Here is a 19,644-nt window from a genome sequence, read left to right on the forward strand (position 1 = left end):
GGTACAATACATTCGCTGCATCCTAAGAGTATATAAGAAAATGTTAATCATATAGCAATATTAACAACAGGTTGCTTTATTGAGCATATGTTACTGTACGGTAATGAACTGAATAAAATATCCACCATTAAACAAGACTAAGAGTCTGCAGCCATGCAAGCTACTCTACTGCTTAGACACAGCGGTGCTTTGAGCAAAATGCCAGCATCAGGATGCAAACATGCTCACAGTGACAATGCTAACATGCTGATATAAAGCATTAGCAGATACAAAGATTACAATGTTCACCATCTTAGTTTAACTTGTTTGCATGTGCTTAGTGCTAACATCAGATAATTAGTAATAAGTCCAAAGTAGAGCAGAGGCTGATGAGAATGTCATTAGTTTTTATTTTAGTTACTCATTTTATTTAATCATAAACCAAATTATTGGTCAGTATATGAAATTTTGACCTGATGATAATGCTAGATATCCAGTCAGAGGAAAATGATTACAAATCATGCTGAGAGGAACATAAATGTCTGGACAAGGTGGTGGATCAACTGACAAACCTACATTGCCTTCCCTTGAGCCATGCTGCTAGCTTGGCTACAAACTGGCTGAAAACTGAAAACCAATAGGTGTTAGAAGATGGTAATGAAACAAACTCAAACATTTGGAAGAGTCATTTATGTGTTGAATTTCATTAGTGATAAACTCTGAAAACTGATTTTCCAGTAACGTGGGTAAGTAAGTATAATGATTACACTATTTTAGAACAAAGCCCATCCTGTTACGGATCCCAAATCAAGTTTTTCATTCCACAGCTCACATTTAATCACATAGCAGGAGACATCCTTTCTACAAAATGTTTATTTTTCCCCTCAGTGTGACACTGAGTCCAACAAAGGGAGTCATTTACAAAAACAGACAAAGGAAACATGTTTAGACAAAAAAGACAAAATGATAATCTCCTTCTAACAGTCAAGTAGGCTAACTTTTTTTTGAGTTTGAAGAAAAACACAAAATCCTATTTGAAAACCCTTCAACTGTCTGAATACTAAAATTACAATCACAGTCACATGCCGTTTTGGCTGTGGGCATTGTGTATAGGTCCATGTGTAATGTGTAACACTGATGAGGATGAAATGATGACACTGATGAGGTCCATTTTCCCAGAAATCTTGACAGAATTTTAAGAAACAGATTCCAGCTTGCTTCATTTGTGCTCTTTATTATTATCTTTTTTTTTTTAAATCATGGCCACACACACGTGTGCGCACACACACACACACACACACACACACACACACACACACACACACACACAAACATACACTCACAAACACAGACAAACAAGGTCAGATCACAACCACTTTTCCACACATGCTAACTGCTGGTCCAATCCCTGTAACTTTAATGGCAGGAATTTTGTACAGAAACACTAAGAGCTTGTGTCCAAGTTGAGCATATTCTGCCAGCATGCATAAAAGTGTTTTCTTAATAGCATTACTTTTAATAACTAACTTTTGTAGAGTGTATTTACTCTCCAGAACAACCCCTTCATCTAATTGTAAAACAGCTAAGCTAAATTGGTTTACAAAATGTAATTTTATTCCAGTCTGGAGTACATCCTCAGTAATTTGAGCCACATCACAGTGATTACTACCACTTCAGAATAAATATCACACTTCATACAGATGTTAGGTGAGTACCTAAAGTAGATTTGTGCTTCAACAAATTTGCCTTTGATAATACTCTGCTTCACTCCACTTTTAGAGAAAATCTTTCAGATTTACACACAAAGATGATGTCTCTGTTTCTCTCCCAAATTAAGTAAGCTTAATTGTAGCAAATCAAGAAAACGATATGGTATGTCTGCAAGTTAAAGCTTAACACATTTCTGAGAATCTTTGCCACAGACTGTCTCTGAGACCTTGGAGGAGACAAGAAATACAGAAGGGGGCGGTTGTAGTATTAATATAGGATCATTGTACAGTAATAAAATTAATGAAAGCAAGAGACCCTGACTAATAAATGTTGGGGTATCACATGAAAAAAGTAAAGTCACAGGCAGAAATAGAGACAACATATACTACAAGACCTTTAAAAATAAAATCTTAACTTTTTTTAGGTCCCTTCCATTTGGGCAACTGTGCAGCTTTACTGTAATTAGAGCTCAGTTGATTTCAAGGCAGGTTCAAGAGCATATACTATAATTCTAATATATAGCACTGAGGTCCACTTCCTGCTACAGTCACACCAGTGAGCTCCAGCTAACAAGCTCAGCTATGTCTCTTATGGACAGGGATTATGCCTGGTTTTCAATCTGAAATTGTTTATATGTTCACAGACATCAAAGCTGTTGGTGCATGGCCAGTGTCAAAAGTGAAATGGCATTCCAAGAGTGCCATTGGCGTGACTGGTATTTCCTTCTGCCTGGTCCACCATAAATAGGTTCCTCCTGATGCAGAGAGTACTGAATGTTCTTGAACTCACATTTCTTTAGAGTCCTTCCTGTTCAACCTCTATTTACTGTATACGGCAGGAAATATAGAGTTCTTAGATTCGATTCGACAAAAGAAAAAAAATGTCCTTATACGATCTTTAGCAAGGAGTGGCAGCTACAGAACTTCTTTGAGGTCGAGAATTGCTTCTGCTTCCCAAAAAGAAAAACTCAATACTTAGTTTGGGTTGACTATGTTGCTTACCCTGCAGAGACCCACCAATACAGTTTGTCTCTTTGCTGTTAAGGATTGTGCTGTGAGTGTAGCCAATGCAGTCTTCTCCTCAGGATCTTAAAGGCTCAGACAAGGCATTCCTTCCAAAATCCATGCAGTATTACATTACGCTTATATGAGATGATCAGATTGCCAACTTATCAACCATTAACTGTTGAAATCTTGGAAAAACATTATTAAACCATCTGCGTTGGAAACCAAGAAAGCCCATCTGCTTTGAGACTAGTCAACGACTCCCATGGTCAATATCTCTACGATTGTTTTCTCTGCAACATCCCCCCCTTACGCCTCATTTCCAAAAATGCATTTCTCATATTTCATTCCCCTGGCCTTTTTTCGCACTGCACAATGAGATTTACAGGGGATAGTCTTAAATCGTCCAGGAGTGAGGCAAGAAATAGGTTACTGCCCAACCTTCAGGCCATAGTTATTCGAGTTGTGGTCTAGCTGACCATGACAAAAGGATACTCTTTCATCTCTGTGAGCACAAAAGGTGCTGGAGAGGGGGAGTGTGCTGTCCAAGACCAGCAGAGACAAATGTACTGTTGGCGGTGAAGACTTCCTTGGTGACAATGAGGCCAGAGAGGGCGTTCCTATAGACAAAGGCTGCAATGGCCAAAGACTCATCTTTCTTAACCATCCTTCTTAATGCAACACCAGTTTACATATGCCAACTCTAAGCACTGATTGCTGACTTTAATCTTACTGATTTCCGATGGAGGCGTCTTCATCTCCACGGTGATGTCAAATCGGGTCTCTAAATAAGCCTCTTCTCAATTTTTTGACTCTTCCACAAAAAAGTAGTGTCTTTAAGTGAGAAAACTATCCTTGTTCAGGTTTCTATGACTTAAAAGATTTGGTTTACATTCCTACACACTGTTGGACTCACAATGGACAGTTTCAAAAATATATCAAAATCGATGCAGCAGAATCTTAGATATTTTTTTGTTACAAACATTCTTCTTTGTTTTTCTTCACCGGCATTGGTGCTCATGTTACCCACGTTGCAAATTGACCTCAGTTCAGTGGGAGATTTGGTCATGTTATGCTAGTAGCAGCTAACGTAACCTTGAGCCACAAGCCTCAAGCAAAGATGAGGAGCAGGCTACAGAGGTCTGACTTTAATGTTTAAAATTGGTGGAGTTCCCCTCTAAAACCCAACCAAATTGCTCATGTAGGAGATGATACCTGCTGATTTAAAATGCGTTCATGTTTTTTTAAGCAAGTTTTACTTCAACCATACCTGGCCAGAGTCTGTAGACCTGCTGGCAAAGTAAAGTAAAGATATGATAAGATGCTTTCGGATGTTTTGCTCCCTCTTGACTTTTTTCAGAGTCTAACAGGAACAGTATGTATGAACCTTATGTATTTCAATCACCCTTGGTTTAACTTGTATGGGGTTGACTCTCAGCTCCAGCATGTTGAGGAGGGTCTGATCCAATTAACGTCAGTTGCTCTGCATGGGGAATTCAGCTGCAATTACAAAGTGTTCACAATGCTTTGCAACAGCAGTTACTGTACATTGTTGATCCGTGGAGATAATCATCAAATCTCCCACAGACCTACCTCATTCCCATGGGCGGAGACAATAAAAAATGTCAGCACATTTCAGTTCTATGGCAATCAAATTTGTGATGGCAAGAAATTCAAATTTTCCTTGAAGAAAGACAATATAACCAAACCAAACAAAATAATGGCCGTAAAGTAGCAAAAGGAGGCTAACTTCCTTTGGAGTTTCAATATTTTGTATATCAAGTTCACAGTTAGTGGTTCACTTGTGGACCTTGTCAGCCTAACCCCCAGTAATTCCACTATTCAGACCACAGGTATTATGAATAGGCTTTCCTCTGACACATCCAAACCCAGCATGACTGTGGGCACACAAAGACTGCCAATGAATTCTCCATTTCTACTCAATCGGTGTTCACTGTTTACAAGCAAAGGAGTTACATGTGAGGCATTGTTTCTGTGTCTAAAGCTTGCAATGATGTAACTGACAAATGCTTTGCTTTTTGTCATGCACAATAGCAAAGAATAAATTGTGATAGTACCACTTTCACAACACGTTAGTAGGTGCATCTGTTTCATTCAGGCACATTCCTCACATTTGTCAGATTGAAATTTGAACTGTCAGACAAATATGAGGATTTGTATACTAGTTTGCTTAAAGAGTAATTTAATGAAATAATTTAATTTAATGAAAATCCTTTTTTTGTTGATCAGTGGCTTAGCTTCCTAACTTGCTGCAGTGACATAGAAGTGTACTCCAGGGTGTGTCAGCACACTGTGACATCACTGTTCGGTGCAGTTACAGGTGCAACAGAGCACGCTTCATTGTTCTATTTTACGTTACTCTTTAAAGTCAGCATCTTTCATTCTTTAATAACCGTATTGGCCCAAATATAGGACATCCCCGATTACAAGATGACCCCCCATTCTCCAGCATCTGTTGTTGAGAAAAAGACTTTTTGAGGATATGAAATACTTTTGCACTCATCCTGTCAGGAAGGTTTCCCTGAGATACTATTATTCCAAGGAGAAGCAATTCCTCATCACTGAAGCCTTTTCTCTCATCCAAGTGAAACATGAAATACAGTAATATGTGAAAGTCATATTTGGGGAGCTTGTCTGTTAGTCAAAATTCATACTTTCTCCTGTCAGACTGTTGGAAATGGTCAAAATGAGTTTCTCTGACTGCATTTTTCAGTCTTTTCAGTCTTTTTGAGCTCATTATCTGTGACAACTTTAATTCTTGGCTGTTTGATAGATTTTCCTCCCTATTTCTTTTCTGCAGTAAAGATGTCGGGAGAGGCTATAACCTCATTTTCAGTTGTCATAGAGTTTCAGTGTGGCAACAAAACACATTACACAAGCCTTCAGAAACGCATGCAGGTTAAACTGGGCAACCAAAACACTTTTAGGGCTGACTGACTCTGACAGACACACTGTAATTGGACGTGAAAACACTGATTAGCCTAACATTGATTGGCTAAAAAAACCCCATAATTCAACACTCTCTGTAGAAGACACTCTCTCTCTCATTCAAAAAGAATATCAGATGATGTGAACATGTAATTATGTATTCCTTGAATATGAGACAACCCCCACTTTTTCAAATCTAATTTCCGGAAAAAAATAGTCTTATATTTGGGCCAATATGGTGACTGACTTGTAATAATTTGTATTGAAAATGAAAACATTGTTTTCCTTTACTAAATTAGCAAGCGCCTGTGTTGTACATGGAATTCAGAGGTAACTGAAGCCTTTCAAGTGAACTAAAATTTAAACCTAGTCGAGCCTGATTACTCCATTTCATCTGAAGTGTTCTGATGAAATTGTTCATTTGGAGTTGGGCTCATTCAGTGCCAGGCTGCATGTAAACGTAAAGTCACTAAGAGTAGTGGCCTGTTGACTCCTCTCAGCTCCATCTTATAATCTTAGCTGTTTCCAAGTGTCTGACATCAGGTTGTAGTTGACCATGGTTCATCCCATTGTTGCTCATCAAATGAAAACAATATGTGGGTCTAATTTTTAGCATGCTCACTTCTTGGGATACAAGTGTCTGTCCTACCAATACCTCTATGCAAGGTTATTTTCAATTCAAAAAGTTATACAGGGTTAGAAAAAAAAGTCAGTCTCCCCACGCATAAGGTGAAATGACAGGTTACAGTAATAACAAGATTATAAAACTTTTTATTGATCCCCTCTGAAGATGAATTTATAAAGCAAATTCCACACATATCTCAGGTTCACATAGTTTTTTACGCAAAGTTATGGCACCATTACTTTCTATATTTTGACCAGGAAAAATATTCATGTGGCTGTGGCCATGGTTTTATTTATACAAATGAAATATGTGTCTTGAAGAGATCCACTATAAAATACCAATAACACTATATCAACATTTCCCAAAACAGAATTTGGCAGGCCAGAAAGATGTTATTTGTTTAAGCCAGTGATTTTGGGTGCAAAATAGAATATACATTCCACTGACATATTGTCTGACACCAGTGTAAAACTCTGGGAGACAGCACAGTCAAGGAAGCACAATTGATGTCTGATGGACATTATTAAACCCAAGGGGAGAAGCTGAATGTGAAAAACTGATTTATGCATGGGTGAACTCCACCGTGCCACAGCCATCTATTCTCTATCTTTGTCAGTGCCTGGAGATGTTTCTTTATCCTCTGTCTCCCCATGCCTGTCATTACATTTATCCCTGTTCTCTGCTAAGTGCTAATACATTTACATTTTTAGTGCTGCTCAGTAATAAAAGAGGTGGAATGAGTGGAGGCCTTTTACCTTTGCTAAAACAAACATCAATGAACTCCCTTCACTGAGGAGCCACTCCATCTCCAAACTCCCCCACCAGTCCATCCACACACTCACAGCCTGGCCACTGCCCCACAGTGCAGGTCAACAGTGTTGCGGTTTGAATCTCCTCTGTTGCACTCATAGTTCTTGCCCTCATTTCAAAGTTCACTCACAAGAGTCTACCTCACACAGGAGGCTCATCATTAGTATTTTGTCCAGTCTGGATTCTCAGTGAACACTGTCATCGCTTTAAGAATGTGGAAGAAACATTTTATAACCATAAGTCATCAAATGAAGTCACAGGTTAAGCACACAGGCACAAAATGGGAAAAGAGGGATTGGAATTGGTTTCTATCGTCTCAGTGGGCTGACATGCTAGTCTAATTTTCAGATTACATATTATAAACAATCTCACTCAAGAATTCACTCTGCTGCATTTAAGAAAACATGAACCTTGAGACAGCCATCGGGCTATTGTCTTCACTTCTCGTATTTTGCTGTTTAGATGAATCAAACCCACTGTCTTCATCAAAGATGGTTTTCATCAGTAATGAAAAAGATGATGGTGAAAAAAAAAGCCATTTTAGCAGAGACAAAAACCATCACATAAGGAATAAAATAAATAAATAAAGATAGCTGTGAAGGATTCGATTACTAAACCACTGATAAAAATAGCAAAGCATTTTTCAAACACAGCCCAGTCGGTATCTAAGTAAAATATCTACAGGCTTGTGCTGCATCTAATCTGATGCAACACTACAATACTGATATCAGGTGAATGATCTCGAGAGGTATAACCAAGGCCAACCAGCCCTGATATGATCTTCAACCTGACAACTAATGAATAAGTTATTAACAAGCCTACTTTAAGACAAGTGGTTATTGGATCGTTTGAAATAGAACAATTCACAGCTTTACAAAGCCCTTTCCTTGGATAGCTGGTAGGGCACATCAATATAGTTGAGGCATTTAGAACAATGAGTTGATAAGACTACATACTGTGTATGATCAGGGAGCAGGAAATGAATACCAAAAACGTCTGTTCGTCATAATTTCTTAATCCATTTAGAATTGATTGCTGTGGAAGAGGAACTCTACCTTCACCTTATGCTGAGTTTGACCTTTCCACCGTGGATACATTCTTTGTTTACATGTCACAGGGAAAGAGCAGAAAAGAAAACATACACAAGCCTTTACTAAGATGGTGAAGAAATGGTCAGCTGTGCATTTACACCTGGGTCACTGGCTGCTGCTTCCTGCAGTGAAGTGTTCCCACATGGTATGAGTTCCAGTTAATAACATACAGTACTTTCAGTGCATTGAACAGCAGGTAATTTGGAATGGGTGACCAGAAGAAGAAGGCACAGAGGGGTGCTTCAGAAGTGTCCATGCGAAGGGAAATTGTGCATCTATACAGTTTACCAATAACACTGTGAACAGGATCTGGTACAGTACATCATGTGTAACAGTAGTCTATATCTGGGATTCCTCCTTCTCTATAGCCACGGTTGGTGCCATGTCCTGCATTAGAAACATGGTTAACACCTTTGTACAGGCCAGTGCCATTGGAGGGGAATATGGTATGAATGATGTAATCCTCTCGTAGGGGTTTAGGCTGCATTGGCTGGCAAGCCGCCATAGGCGTCATCTGGAACCCAGGGCCACGGATCTCCAAGATGGTATTGTCCTTCTTGGTGCCTGACTCAATGTAATCATCATAGTTTTTGCTTTTTCGAGAGCTGCTGCGAGTATAGTGGTCACGGGAACACAAATGTCCAGTCCTATGTCCATACCAACAGAAGATGCCAAAAATAAGAGCCAAAGATACAATGGCGGTAGCCCCACCAATAATCCCTGCCAAGGGCAGTGCTGTCATTTTCTGTGAATCTTCATCCTCCTCCTCCTCTAGCGGGCTGAGGTCTGACGTTTCAGCTTTTGCGCACACCAGAGCTTCATCAGAGTCAGCATCTGCAGAAATCACCCCTTTGCTTTCTGAACTTGCCGGCAGGGGCACCATGCAGATGATATAGCTCGAGCGTGGTTGCAAAGAGGTAAGAAGGTACTCTCGACGGTCACCCCGGACCAACGTCTCTGTAATTGATCCCATGGCATTCCCAGTGCCCAGTCGGAGCCAGCTCAGCCTGAAGGAGGAGCTGGGCTGGGCCACACTCCAGGTAACACGGACGCTGTTATGAGAGAGAGGTTTCACGTTGAGGGCCAGGCTCTTCCCCACACCACTGCTGCTAAGAGTGTAGTCAGAGTCAGGAAGCCCCAGTCCAGGTCGTTTTGAGCGAAGGGTGAAGAGGGAGCCCTGTGGAGGGGTCTGAGTAGTAGAGCTATCCACTCCACCTCCACCCATTCTGTCTCTGGTCCCTGCTGTCCTCACCACCTCACATTCCTCCATCTCGCTGGTCAGATCTGTCAAAGCCATGTCTCGCACTCTGTCAGGTCCATGGCAGGTGAGACCTCTGACAGTGATGGAGTTACCACGGGCATGCAGCCAGTCATACAACCAGCGCAGGTTACAGCCACAGTGCCAAGGATTACCTCGAACCAGCAGCTGACCCAGGCTGTCCAAGTCTTTGAACAGTCCCCTCGGCAGGGTGGTCAGGTTGTTTCCCGACAGGTCCAACCTCTGCAGCCTATGCATGCCATCCAACGAACCCCGTGGCATATGAGTAAGGGCATTGTCCTGGAGAGACAGGCGCTGCAGATGGGCGCTGGGCAGGTTGACGGGTGGGGTCTGGAGGGAGTTACGGACTAGGGATAACTCGGTCAAGTTGGAGAGGCGGGAGAATGTGTCATCTGCGATGCGCTGGTTCGCCAACAGATTGCCATCCAGGACAAGACATCTAAGTGAGGTGAGGCCTCGGAAGGCGTGGGTTGGGATTGTTGAGATGCGGTTGTCATCCAGACGGAGTTCTTCCAGAGAGGCAGGCAGTCCTGAGGGAATACTAGACAGATGGTTGCGTGAAAGGAAAAGCAGGCGCAACCGTGGGTTGTCAGCAAAAGCCTGATCCTCGATGCTAACTGTGGAAATAGAGTTGTCATCCAAGTGGAGCTTCTCTAAAAAGGGCATCCGAGCCAGCGCACTCCGAGGAATAGTGCGGATGTTGTTGTCCTGCAAATGCAGCTCACGCACAGATGGTGGCAGGTGCATGGGGAATTCATCTAGTTCATTATCATAGAGGTAGACCACACGGACGGCAAGATGGCGCTCCAAGGAAGTGGGCAAGCCTGGGTTGTTAATGTGGTTGTTCTGAAGGTAGAGGACGGACGCAGAAGGAGGCAGTGACGGGATGGAGTTCAGGCCACGATCATTGCAGTAGATGAAGTCCTCATCGCACCTGCATACAGATGGGCATATCATGTCCCTGTCTCCGATGTACCCTTGTATTGTTGCTGCAGCGAACTGAAGCATGCCGGCATGTAGTGTCAAGCAAAGAAACAGCAGGAAGAGCTCAGCCCGTAGTTTGGCCACTCTTGCAGGTGCCATTATGGTGAACATAAGCACTGTCTCTTTTTTCCAGGTCTATGGTTAATCCTCAAATCCTCGATGTGAGCTGGAACCCTGTGACCTCCACCCTGAGAGAGAAACAGAAATTACAATCAGCACTGATGCACAGATGAATTAGTTGATGGTCACAGGTGATGAGACAACTGAGTTGATTTCAGTGGAATTTTTATGAGCTCAGAAATACTTAACAGCTTCACACTGTACTTTCATTTTCTTATGTCTCTAACAATATAATAATCTAGGAACATGCTACAATTATCATATCTAAAAAGAACCAACAGAGGCATCCTGCTCTCAATAACAATAGCAACATTATTTTCTTTTTTCCACAATTAATAATCATTATCATCAGAGAGATGTGAGCACATGGATGGACCTGTGAGGATTCCTATCCCAGCCTCTGACAACATTCTGCCATCCATTCTAAGTCAAAGCGACTCAAAGATAACCGCACAGCCAGCAATAATTAAATAGAATAAGCAAAAGTAATCCAAGATTACAGACAGCTATAAAACCAAACTTTGGTGTATACTGTACTGAATGTTCAAAGCAGAGTCAATATTAAGTCTCAGGAAACGCAACTATGGACTTGACAAATCCAGTCCTACATTTAGAATTAAGCTATGTGCATATGAAGTCTTGAGAATACTCTCCACTTCTTAATTATTTAAGAGATCTTGAGAGCCCCATAACTCCATTAGGAGTTGCCAGCAGATGGCTGCATTAGCCAGAGAGAGCTGAAGATACTTTTCATTATCAAGAAGGAACAACATGTTTTAGCTCAGAGCCATAGTCTTCAAGAGCTAAATTCTCCTCAGGTGGTCAGGATGGCACTGGGCACTATAAACTTCATGAAAACTTCTCAAATCACATCTTCTTAATTTAGTTATATCATATTAATAAAGTACAATAAAATAGTAATGGAAAGTTATAATCTGCTACAGAATGCAGATAATGTGACAACTAAGCAACAATTTCATGTCACCAAAATTGTGCTGTGGGAGTCTACATGAGCTGTACTCAGAAATTGATTGGCATCATGATATGTTATTGTTACTGATGAAGTGAGAGATGTCATAACAGTAAGTACAGTACTGACAACAGAGATCTGGAAACTGGTGAACTGCAACACTGTCTGTGACAACTTGAGCCCATCGCAGTCTTCAATAACCAGGGCCATTAGTCAAACCATTAAGGGCCCACACAGTAGCAAACATCGCCAAGCTGTAGTATTGATTTCCTCACAAATCTGAAGTGATCTGCCATAGCCAGTCGGCTCTCATGCAGATTACAGGATTCCCAGGAGTATAAAGACTATAATTAACCAAATGAATGACAACTCCGCTGGGAGTTGACTTTGTTAAATATATATTTGCAAACATTAATCTGTATGTACTTATTCATTACCAAAATACTTAACATTAGGAGAAAAAACTTCACTTACATTTCACTAATTTTTAACTTTAATTAATCACTGTTTGAAAAAACAAACAACACCAAATACTGCAACAGTTGTTTAGCTGTGGCTGGTCAGGGATCATTAAATGGAAAAGTAATTGTGGTCTATCATTTGTCAATCCAAATGTTTTAAAAATTCTTTTTACAAATGGAGAATTGTATTTATTCTCCACTACGAGTTGATGTGACCATGTTAATAATTCATTAATATGTTGAATTTGACTTGGAATTCGGGGTCTAATTAAACACTTTTATGCCCATTGGTCATAACCATTAGATACTTCCACTTAAAACTATGTGTGTAGTCTATGGCAATCTTTAAAGCCCTTAAATATAAATATTCTATTCAATCTAAAACAGAGAAGCATTGAAGGAGGCGACACATTTGGAAAACAATGTTTGTAGGGCAAGAGAGCATCAGACATGCTGCTGCCAAAATATGTTTTGGTGGCAGCAGAATATGTCAAACACATAAAAATGTATTTTTTAATGCAGTGGAAAATGAAATTTTAAGGAAACAAAACAAGTTGAAAGCTAAAACCTTCTTTTGGTTCAGCTGGTTTCATTGTAGAGGAGTAACACATTAGTAATACACGTCCATGCAAAGCATTTTCTGTTTCATCCTCCTATTTGATTCTGATGTTGTTTTTATATTTCTACAGTTATAACCCTGACAAGGCGGATTATCAAAGAAAGCTATACGTAGAATCTTTAACAATCATACTCTGACTGCCTATTCTCCGTGATTTTTGAAGACTTGGGAAAATGTGTGGACAAAGTGTCAATAAAAAATAAATCCATAATAATGCTGTAATAATTAGTAGTTGTAATTGCTGCTTAACAATGTCTTCATTTGTCATGCATTAATTTGCAAGTTTAAGCCTTACTTTATTACTTATTGTTCCTTTTTAGACTTTTGTCCGTCACCATCAGCTAAAACATCTCACAACTCAGACCTCAGTGATCATGAAACTCAGCCAGATCTGAAGTGAGAGTAACATCTGTGTGTTGTGTCCCACAAAATATTCACTTTCACTCTGAATATTCTCTCTTCCTGCCTTTTTCCACTTCAATCCTCTAAAGTGCACTGACACACTGAATTGGTGTCAGTGCAATTTAAGTGGAACCTGAAGTGTAAAATAATCTCTAGAATTTAAAGATCTGATATTGTTACTTTAAGCAGTTTGATATTGATTCATTTTATTACCAAGAAGCAGTGGTGTGCAGTGACTTTTACAGACAGGTGAGCAGAGCCAAAGAAGCAACTACGGATACATGGATTGAACAACCCGATCTTGTAGTGAAGACTTTGAAGGAATTTAATAAAATTCCTTCAAAATTTTAATAAAATAGCATATGAATTCTTGAGTTATGGCCAAAAATGTGTTTTGTGAGGTCATGATGACTTTGACCTTTGACCTTTGACCACCAAATTCTAACCAGTTCATCCTCGAGTCGAAGTGGACGTTTGTGCCAGATGTAATGAAATTTGCTACAGGTGTTCCTGAGATATTGTGTCCATGAGAATGGGACGGACGGACAGACAGAAGGAAGGACTGACAACCCGAAAACATAATGCCTCCGGCCACTGCTGTCACCGGCACAGAGGCATACGAGTGGACCAGACTAAAACATTATTTTTCGTGACAGTAGAAATAGCAAATCCCTCTTAAATTTAGCGCCTGTCCTGTCTCATGATTTTGTCCCACTTGTGCTGAAAGTCTCTCTCCTGCATCTTACTGCACTCTGCCTGGACATCTTCACCTTTCTGCACCCCTTCCTGGCTTAACAAGTATTAGGAGTATTCCTTTGAACCGACAGTAAACATACACAACAATATGATAACCAAAAAGCAGAGCACAATTAAAAGGCTTGTAACTCTAAATATGTGAACTGAATAAATACTGTATGTCTTTGAAAGCTTTCCTTACAGAAGGAGTTATTAAAAGCTGCTCCATAAAACACCCAAACTCCTCGTTGTCACACATGTTGACCAGGGTGATTAATGAGACAACAATTTGATCACAGTGTAATTTGCTTGTTTACTAGCTACTGCTACCTCTGTACCTCTTCCACTTTGATATTGTTATAGTTAATGTCTATCTTTACTTTAACTGTCCAAGCACCACTTGCCTTGATTGTCTTGATGGCACGCCACTGCTGCGAAGACTATACACTGTATTCTGCTGTAAGGGCTTTGTTTGTGCACGTGCGTGTGTGAGGCTGAGTAGTGCTAAAGAATGGATGACTTCTGAATCCCAGGAGCTTCAGCATTGAGTCTCTTGAACACTGGAGTATTTGGGTCAGCCCTTTAAAAACAAGAGAGATGGGGTATGAGATTGAAGTGGTGCACAGAGCCAGAGGGATTAATAGAGCATATTGAGCTGTGATTCTCCGGATTAAGCAGGTGCTACAAAGAATGGCAGACAGACATTTCAGGATATTTTGCCTTGTGGTTGCTATTTTTCCTTGCTCTATTACAGAATGACATATATATAAAGAGCACATGGCTGCTCTTTGTGTTTATGCGTGTGAATGTTTCTGGTTCGAAAGTACTGTGTGTTTGTCTATCCATGCATGATCAAATTGCAAACATTAACCTATATGTGGACAATCTATATGGTTGCAGTCTACATTTCAGTTATCTGTAGAGGGGAGTAAAGCATGGATGTGGGGTAATGTGTAAGCCAGACAGCCAGCCGCCTCAGGCAGAGTACAGTGCACACACAACAACCCCCAATCTAATACTGGAACCCAAGACTGGATCGATTTACATAAAAAACAGGGAGAGTGAGAGTGACAGAAAGCAGCTTTGAGCAAGACCTTTGAATCCCATCTCCCCATTAAGACCCCCACAGAGGGAAATGGACAGGGAAATCTGGAAAACCAGATTTTAGATGACCGAAGGGGCTGCTGATGTATGAGGAAATCCATTTTACTGAGGGCAGGGAAAACATTATAGTGGCCCAAAGCTTATCTTACATGCCATGTGCATGGATCATAATTTAGATTTACAGATTGGACATGTGGAAAGGATGATTCAAAACATGATGGTTATGGTGATGACAGAAACAAATCGAGGGATCTGAGATAGAAAAAAAAACAGGCCAGAAAGGCGAGGCCTATTCATTTTGGTTAATCATAATGGTTGTTGGAGCCACAAAGAGGTGGGGTTTTTTTGAGACCATGTCTTCGCAACAGTGTATGATAATCTTAAAGCTATTAAAACATGGAGCTATAAAATGGAATTTAATCCCCAAAAAGCAACGAATAAGGCTCAAATGTGCAACACAGCACAGAAAAAAAGAAAAAAATAGAAATACAGAAACACAGAAATATTTTACTCTCCACAGTTTGCATATTTCAGTTTTGCAGAATCAAGCTCTTTATTGTCAATTTTATGTAAAGTGACAAGTGACGTTCGAGTGTTCTGAATAAAGCCACCTATATTCATTTGACATATTTTCAAACAAAATGAGCATTTGTGGCTCATGATAAATTATAATTATAATTATGATTTTTTTTTTTTTTGATGTACCAATGCAGTATAGTCCTTTTAAATATCTTATCATCGTCTCTTCTTTGAAAACATGTTATGTGAATATGCTATAGGGGCAGATTGAATAACATGTTAAAGGCTAAATAAGTAATGGATTCACCCCCATTCTAACTCACTTTTTTTTTCTTGGTTTATGCACCAATTTCCTGGCATGAAGGAGTGATTGGATTTGCACTCAGCAGTTTCTCATCTCAGCTGCTGACACAAAGAGCCTGTATATGTGACATACATAAAGATTTGTGAGCAGATGATAATGGTGTTCTTATTTTTGTCAAATAGTCTTTATTAACACTCGAGTGATAAAGACCTATATTTTTTTAGTGATAGGATGGATTAAATTCCACCAAGAGCATACATTCTTCAATTACATGTATGAACAAACCAAAAATCAAAGGTCGCACATCATACATATGAAGCCGCATGTGGATCCATGACCTTTAAATGAAAGTAGGCCAATAATTTAACTTTCAGAGACTCTGTATGTTGCATTCAATTGCCATATACAGAAAATATGAAAGACGAAGGATAATGCTGTAGTAAAGTGCCTTATGCTGTAACAAAGTAATAGACATAGTACAGCACGTATGGAGTGTTTCACATGATTCGCAGTTGGGGATTCATTTTAGGGGATTTGGTTTGCTGGTGGGTGTCCAGTTCACGAGGCCGTGAAGGGACTTGATATATAACTCCACAGCACTATAACATGTTTTATCTTTACAGCACTATAATATGTTATGTCTTGCCACCAGTCTCATTCCCTGTCTTCTCTGTTGCAGCTGTTGCGATTTGGCTCAGTGTTTCTTCCTCAAGACAGCCAGATTATAGGTAAATCCTTTCAGGATTAACAAAAGGACCACAGCTGCTTGCAGCAATACGCTCCTGCATTGTGTGCAAAGGTAATAACAAATCTTACATGATGCTCAAAGGGATTTCGGAGGGTTATGTTCAAAATAAGCTCAAAATGCACATGCTAACCGTGATCAATAGTGTAATCAATCAAGTTTTTCAAGGGTGTTACAGTTATAGTCATATTTACTGAGCTGAACTGGATATGTTTATCATTAAGTTTTACAAAAATATGTTTGGCTAAATATTTATTGCATTTCAAAGAAGTCCAAAGAGTAATCCAAAAACATTTAGCTTTTTTAGCCCTTCAAAAAAAGAAATCAAATTCCCTTCGCCTCAGGTGTAATTTGTGTGTATTGCTAATTAGCAAATGTTAGCATACTGACACACTAAACCAAGATAGTGAAAAAGGTAATCAATATACCTGCTTACCCTGTCACTGTGAGCATGTTAGCATGCTGACATTAGCATCTAGTTCAAGATACTGCTGTGCCTCACAGTGACGCTAGTATGGCTGTTGACTCTTAGTCTTCTTTTATTAATCTCATTGACTAGATGACAGTGGTTAATGATGGTCCCCTGCAGCAGATCAGTGTTTCACCAAAATGTTCCTATTGTCTTCTTATCTATGTTCTATTTTGTTAGCCATCAGTCACAGTCAGAGAGGGCCCCTTTCTGTGACACCCTTTTTAGTTTAGGTTCAAAGTCAATTCTGTGTTTTTTTGTTTTCTGTAACTGGATGACAGTGTTAGACATTTCACATTAAAAATAAAGTTAACATTCTTTGGACTTTTTCCATTTGTGCTATTACTTCTGCCAAAGAGGTTATGTTTTCACCCATGTCTGTCTGTCTGTTTGTTGGTTTGTTTCTTTGTTTATTTGGCAGCAGGATTACCCAAAAAAGTACTGAACCGATTTGCACTTGGTGGAAGGATGGGGCATGGGCCAGGGAAGAACCCACGGAGGTCTGCGCTCTCTGAGTGCCATGCTAGTTTGACATGCATTTATGTCCTGACTTCAGTTTCTGGTAGGCAGCTGTCACAGTGTGTTTGCATTATAATCCCAATGAACTGATGATGATGAACTACTATGCTGTACAGCCTGAAAGAGCTGCTAGCGTGGTTGTAGATTCGTAGTCTTGTTTAAAATCAATTTATATCTTGGAACTGATAAAAACAATTGCCTTTGTGATATCAAATGACTTTAATATGTTAAAGCAAGCATTGCCTGCCTTTGTTTGCTGATTAATGAAAAACACAACTAACCTACATGCTTCTAGATTCTATCTATGAAGCAATTTTTTTAAACAGCTCTTGATATTTAATGGGGAAATTGCTATTCTGCTACCTTGGTGGATGATACAGTGAAACAGCACAAGCTTGGCCGACTGGCGGGCAAATAAACTTTAGATGTGTCCGTCTGTGTCAGTGGTCATAATGCAATCTTTGATCAATGCATAACTGGCTTCTGAAATCATTTGCACTGTGTTTAATGGTGCTGTTTTTTCCAGTAATGTTGGTTAATGTTGTTTATTCTCAGGAAGGGTCTAACTTCTGGGTTTTGAGAAAACATACTTGATCATTTTAAATTGGACTTATAAAGGCAAATTTATCTTCTGCCTTTAAGTCAAGAAGTCAAGCTGTGGCTGTTACGCTTCAGCTAGGGCTCTGATTGGATTTTTGCATTAGTGAGAAAAGGAAAGAGGGAGGTTGGCTGGCTTAATTGGTTAAATTTGAATTCAAGTCTGACAAGATGCAGTATAAATACAGGACAGTGGGAGGCCCAGGCAGCCGAGTCACAAGACAACACTGTGCTTTCAGGATGAAAATTAACCTCCACATCAAAGAAACAACTACGGAAGCTCTGAGAGGCAAGCGATCCATTTTCTAAATCTGATCTAAATAGTTTTCTCTCCTGTGTTTATGACTTAAAGGTATACTATACAGGATTTTCCTAAAAAACAATCATCACTTATGAATTCTACTAGAAGTCTATGGCAGCGTATTTATCAGCAGAGACCCTGCCCTCCGCCTGCATTTTCTTATTTTCTTCTTATTTTGCTGTGTACGGGACGTTTCTGGGCTGCAGTCCTCTGGCAGTGGGTGTGTAGCCCCCAAGCAAATAACAGCGCGCAGGGTGTGAGGGCAGGACTCTGTAAAAACGTAGGGACCAGGTTACATCGCTGTCTCCGTCTCTCTCCTCTGCTCTCATTCTGTGTCATGGATGTGTAAAGAGCTGCAGGTCTATGTGTCTGTTTGACCAAGGGCGGGGCTGATCTACACATACACACATACACACACGCGGAGCAGAGAGGCCACAGCGGACAGGAAGAAGCGTGTGCGTCGGCTGCATTCACAAAAAATCGGCGATGCGGCACCTTCCCGCAGGGTTGTGCGGAGGTGTGGGCCTGTTTATTTGTGCTTTAGAACGTAACCGCCGTGAAACAATCAGAAAATAACGTTTTATTTCTCTGATTCACTGCTTTGTTCTCACTAACACCACTCCCTCTCTCGATTCACTCTCTAGCTCACCCGACCACCGCTACTCTCTCTCTCGTTTGTTGAGCAGGGGAGGAGGGGCATACTTTGAATGGTGTGTTTACAAACAGCAACCGACAAATCCTTTTCTTCACCTGTGAAAACAGGTGAAAAAAAGGATTTGGCAGGTGAAAAAGAAACGCTCATTTCGGCCACAAGAGGCTCATGTGCACAGCTACCCCAGTCTAGTTTTCATCCAGGTGATTTTTAATTTCTCAATGTATACTGTATGTGCTTTTGAGTGTAAACTGTTCACCGCCGCTGACCATCTAACCCTGAAATGTAGTACACACGTTTGATTTTCACACATCAGCAGCAGCTGCTAGTCAAGGCACAGTTCCACTGCATCTATTAAAGATTAAGAGGCTCACATCTTTGATCCTTTCATTTATTTAAATTTTTATAGTAATTTATTTTATCCTCTTAAATTATTTCTGGTTGTTCTTGTACATTACATGTTGCAAAAGCCCTTTGATTTGTTTATTAAAAAATAAACATCCACTTTTCCCCATGAAGAACTCAAATTGTGGTTTTAATGTAGGCAAGTATGTGTTATTTGTATTCTGTATCTGGATGAAAGTGATGACATGTTAACATTAAGAAGAAAGTTAAAATTCTTTTTCCATTAACTTCAGTTTCTGGAAGGCAGCTGTCACAGTGTTGACGTTATAATCAGAATGAAGAATGAAGAAA

General features: G+C 40.0%; 1 protein-coding gene across 1 annotated transcript; it reads right to left on the reverse strand.

Moving 5' to 3' along the window:
- Window positions 1–8,490: 8,490 nt before the first annotated feature.
- flrt1a (fibronectin leucine rich transmembrane protein 1a) lies at window positions 8,491–10,542 on the reverse strand. The gene has a single exon (XM_040151058.1). The coding sequence runs from the start codon at window positions 10,540–10,542 to the stop codon at window positions 8,491–8,493; it is 2,052 nt and encodes a 683-aa protein (XP_040006992.1).
- Between the last annotated feature and the right edge of the window lie 9,102 nt (window positions 10,543–19,644).

This window comes from Xiphias gladius, chromosome 17, assembly GCF_016859285.1.
Source record: "Xiphias gladius isolate SHS-SW01 ecotype Sanya breed wild chromosome 17, ASM1685928v1, whole genome shotgun sequence".
Taxonomy (NCBI): Eukaryota; Metazoa; Chordata; class Actinopteri; order Istiophoriformes; family Xiphiidae; genus Xiphias; species Xiphias gladius.

Excerpts from the sequence above, each read along its gene's own strand:
- flrt1a (XM_040151058.1), bottom strand. The coding sequence starts at position 10,542 with ATGTTCACCATAATGGCACCTGCAAGAGTGGCCAAACTACGGGCTGAG.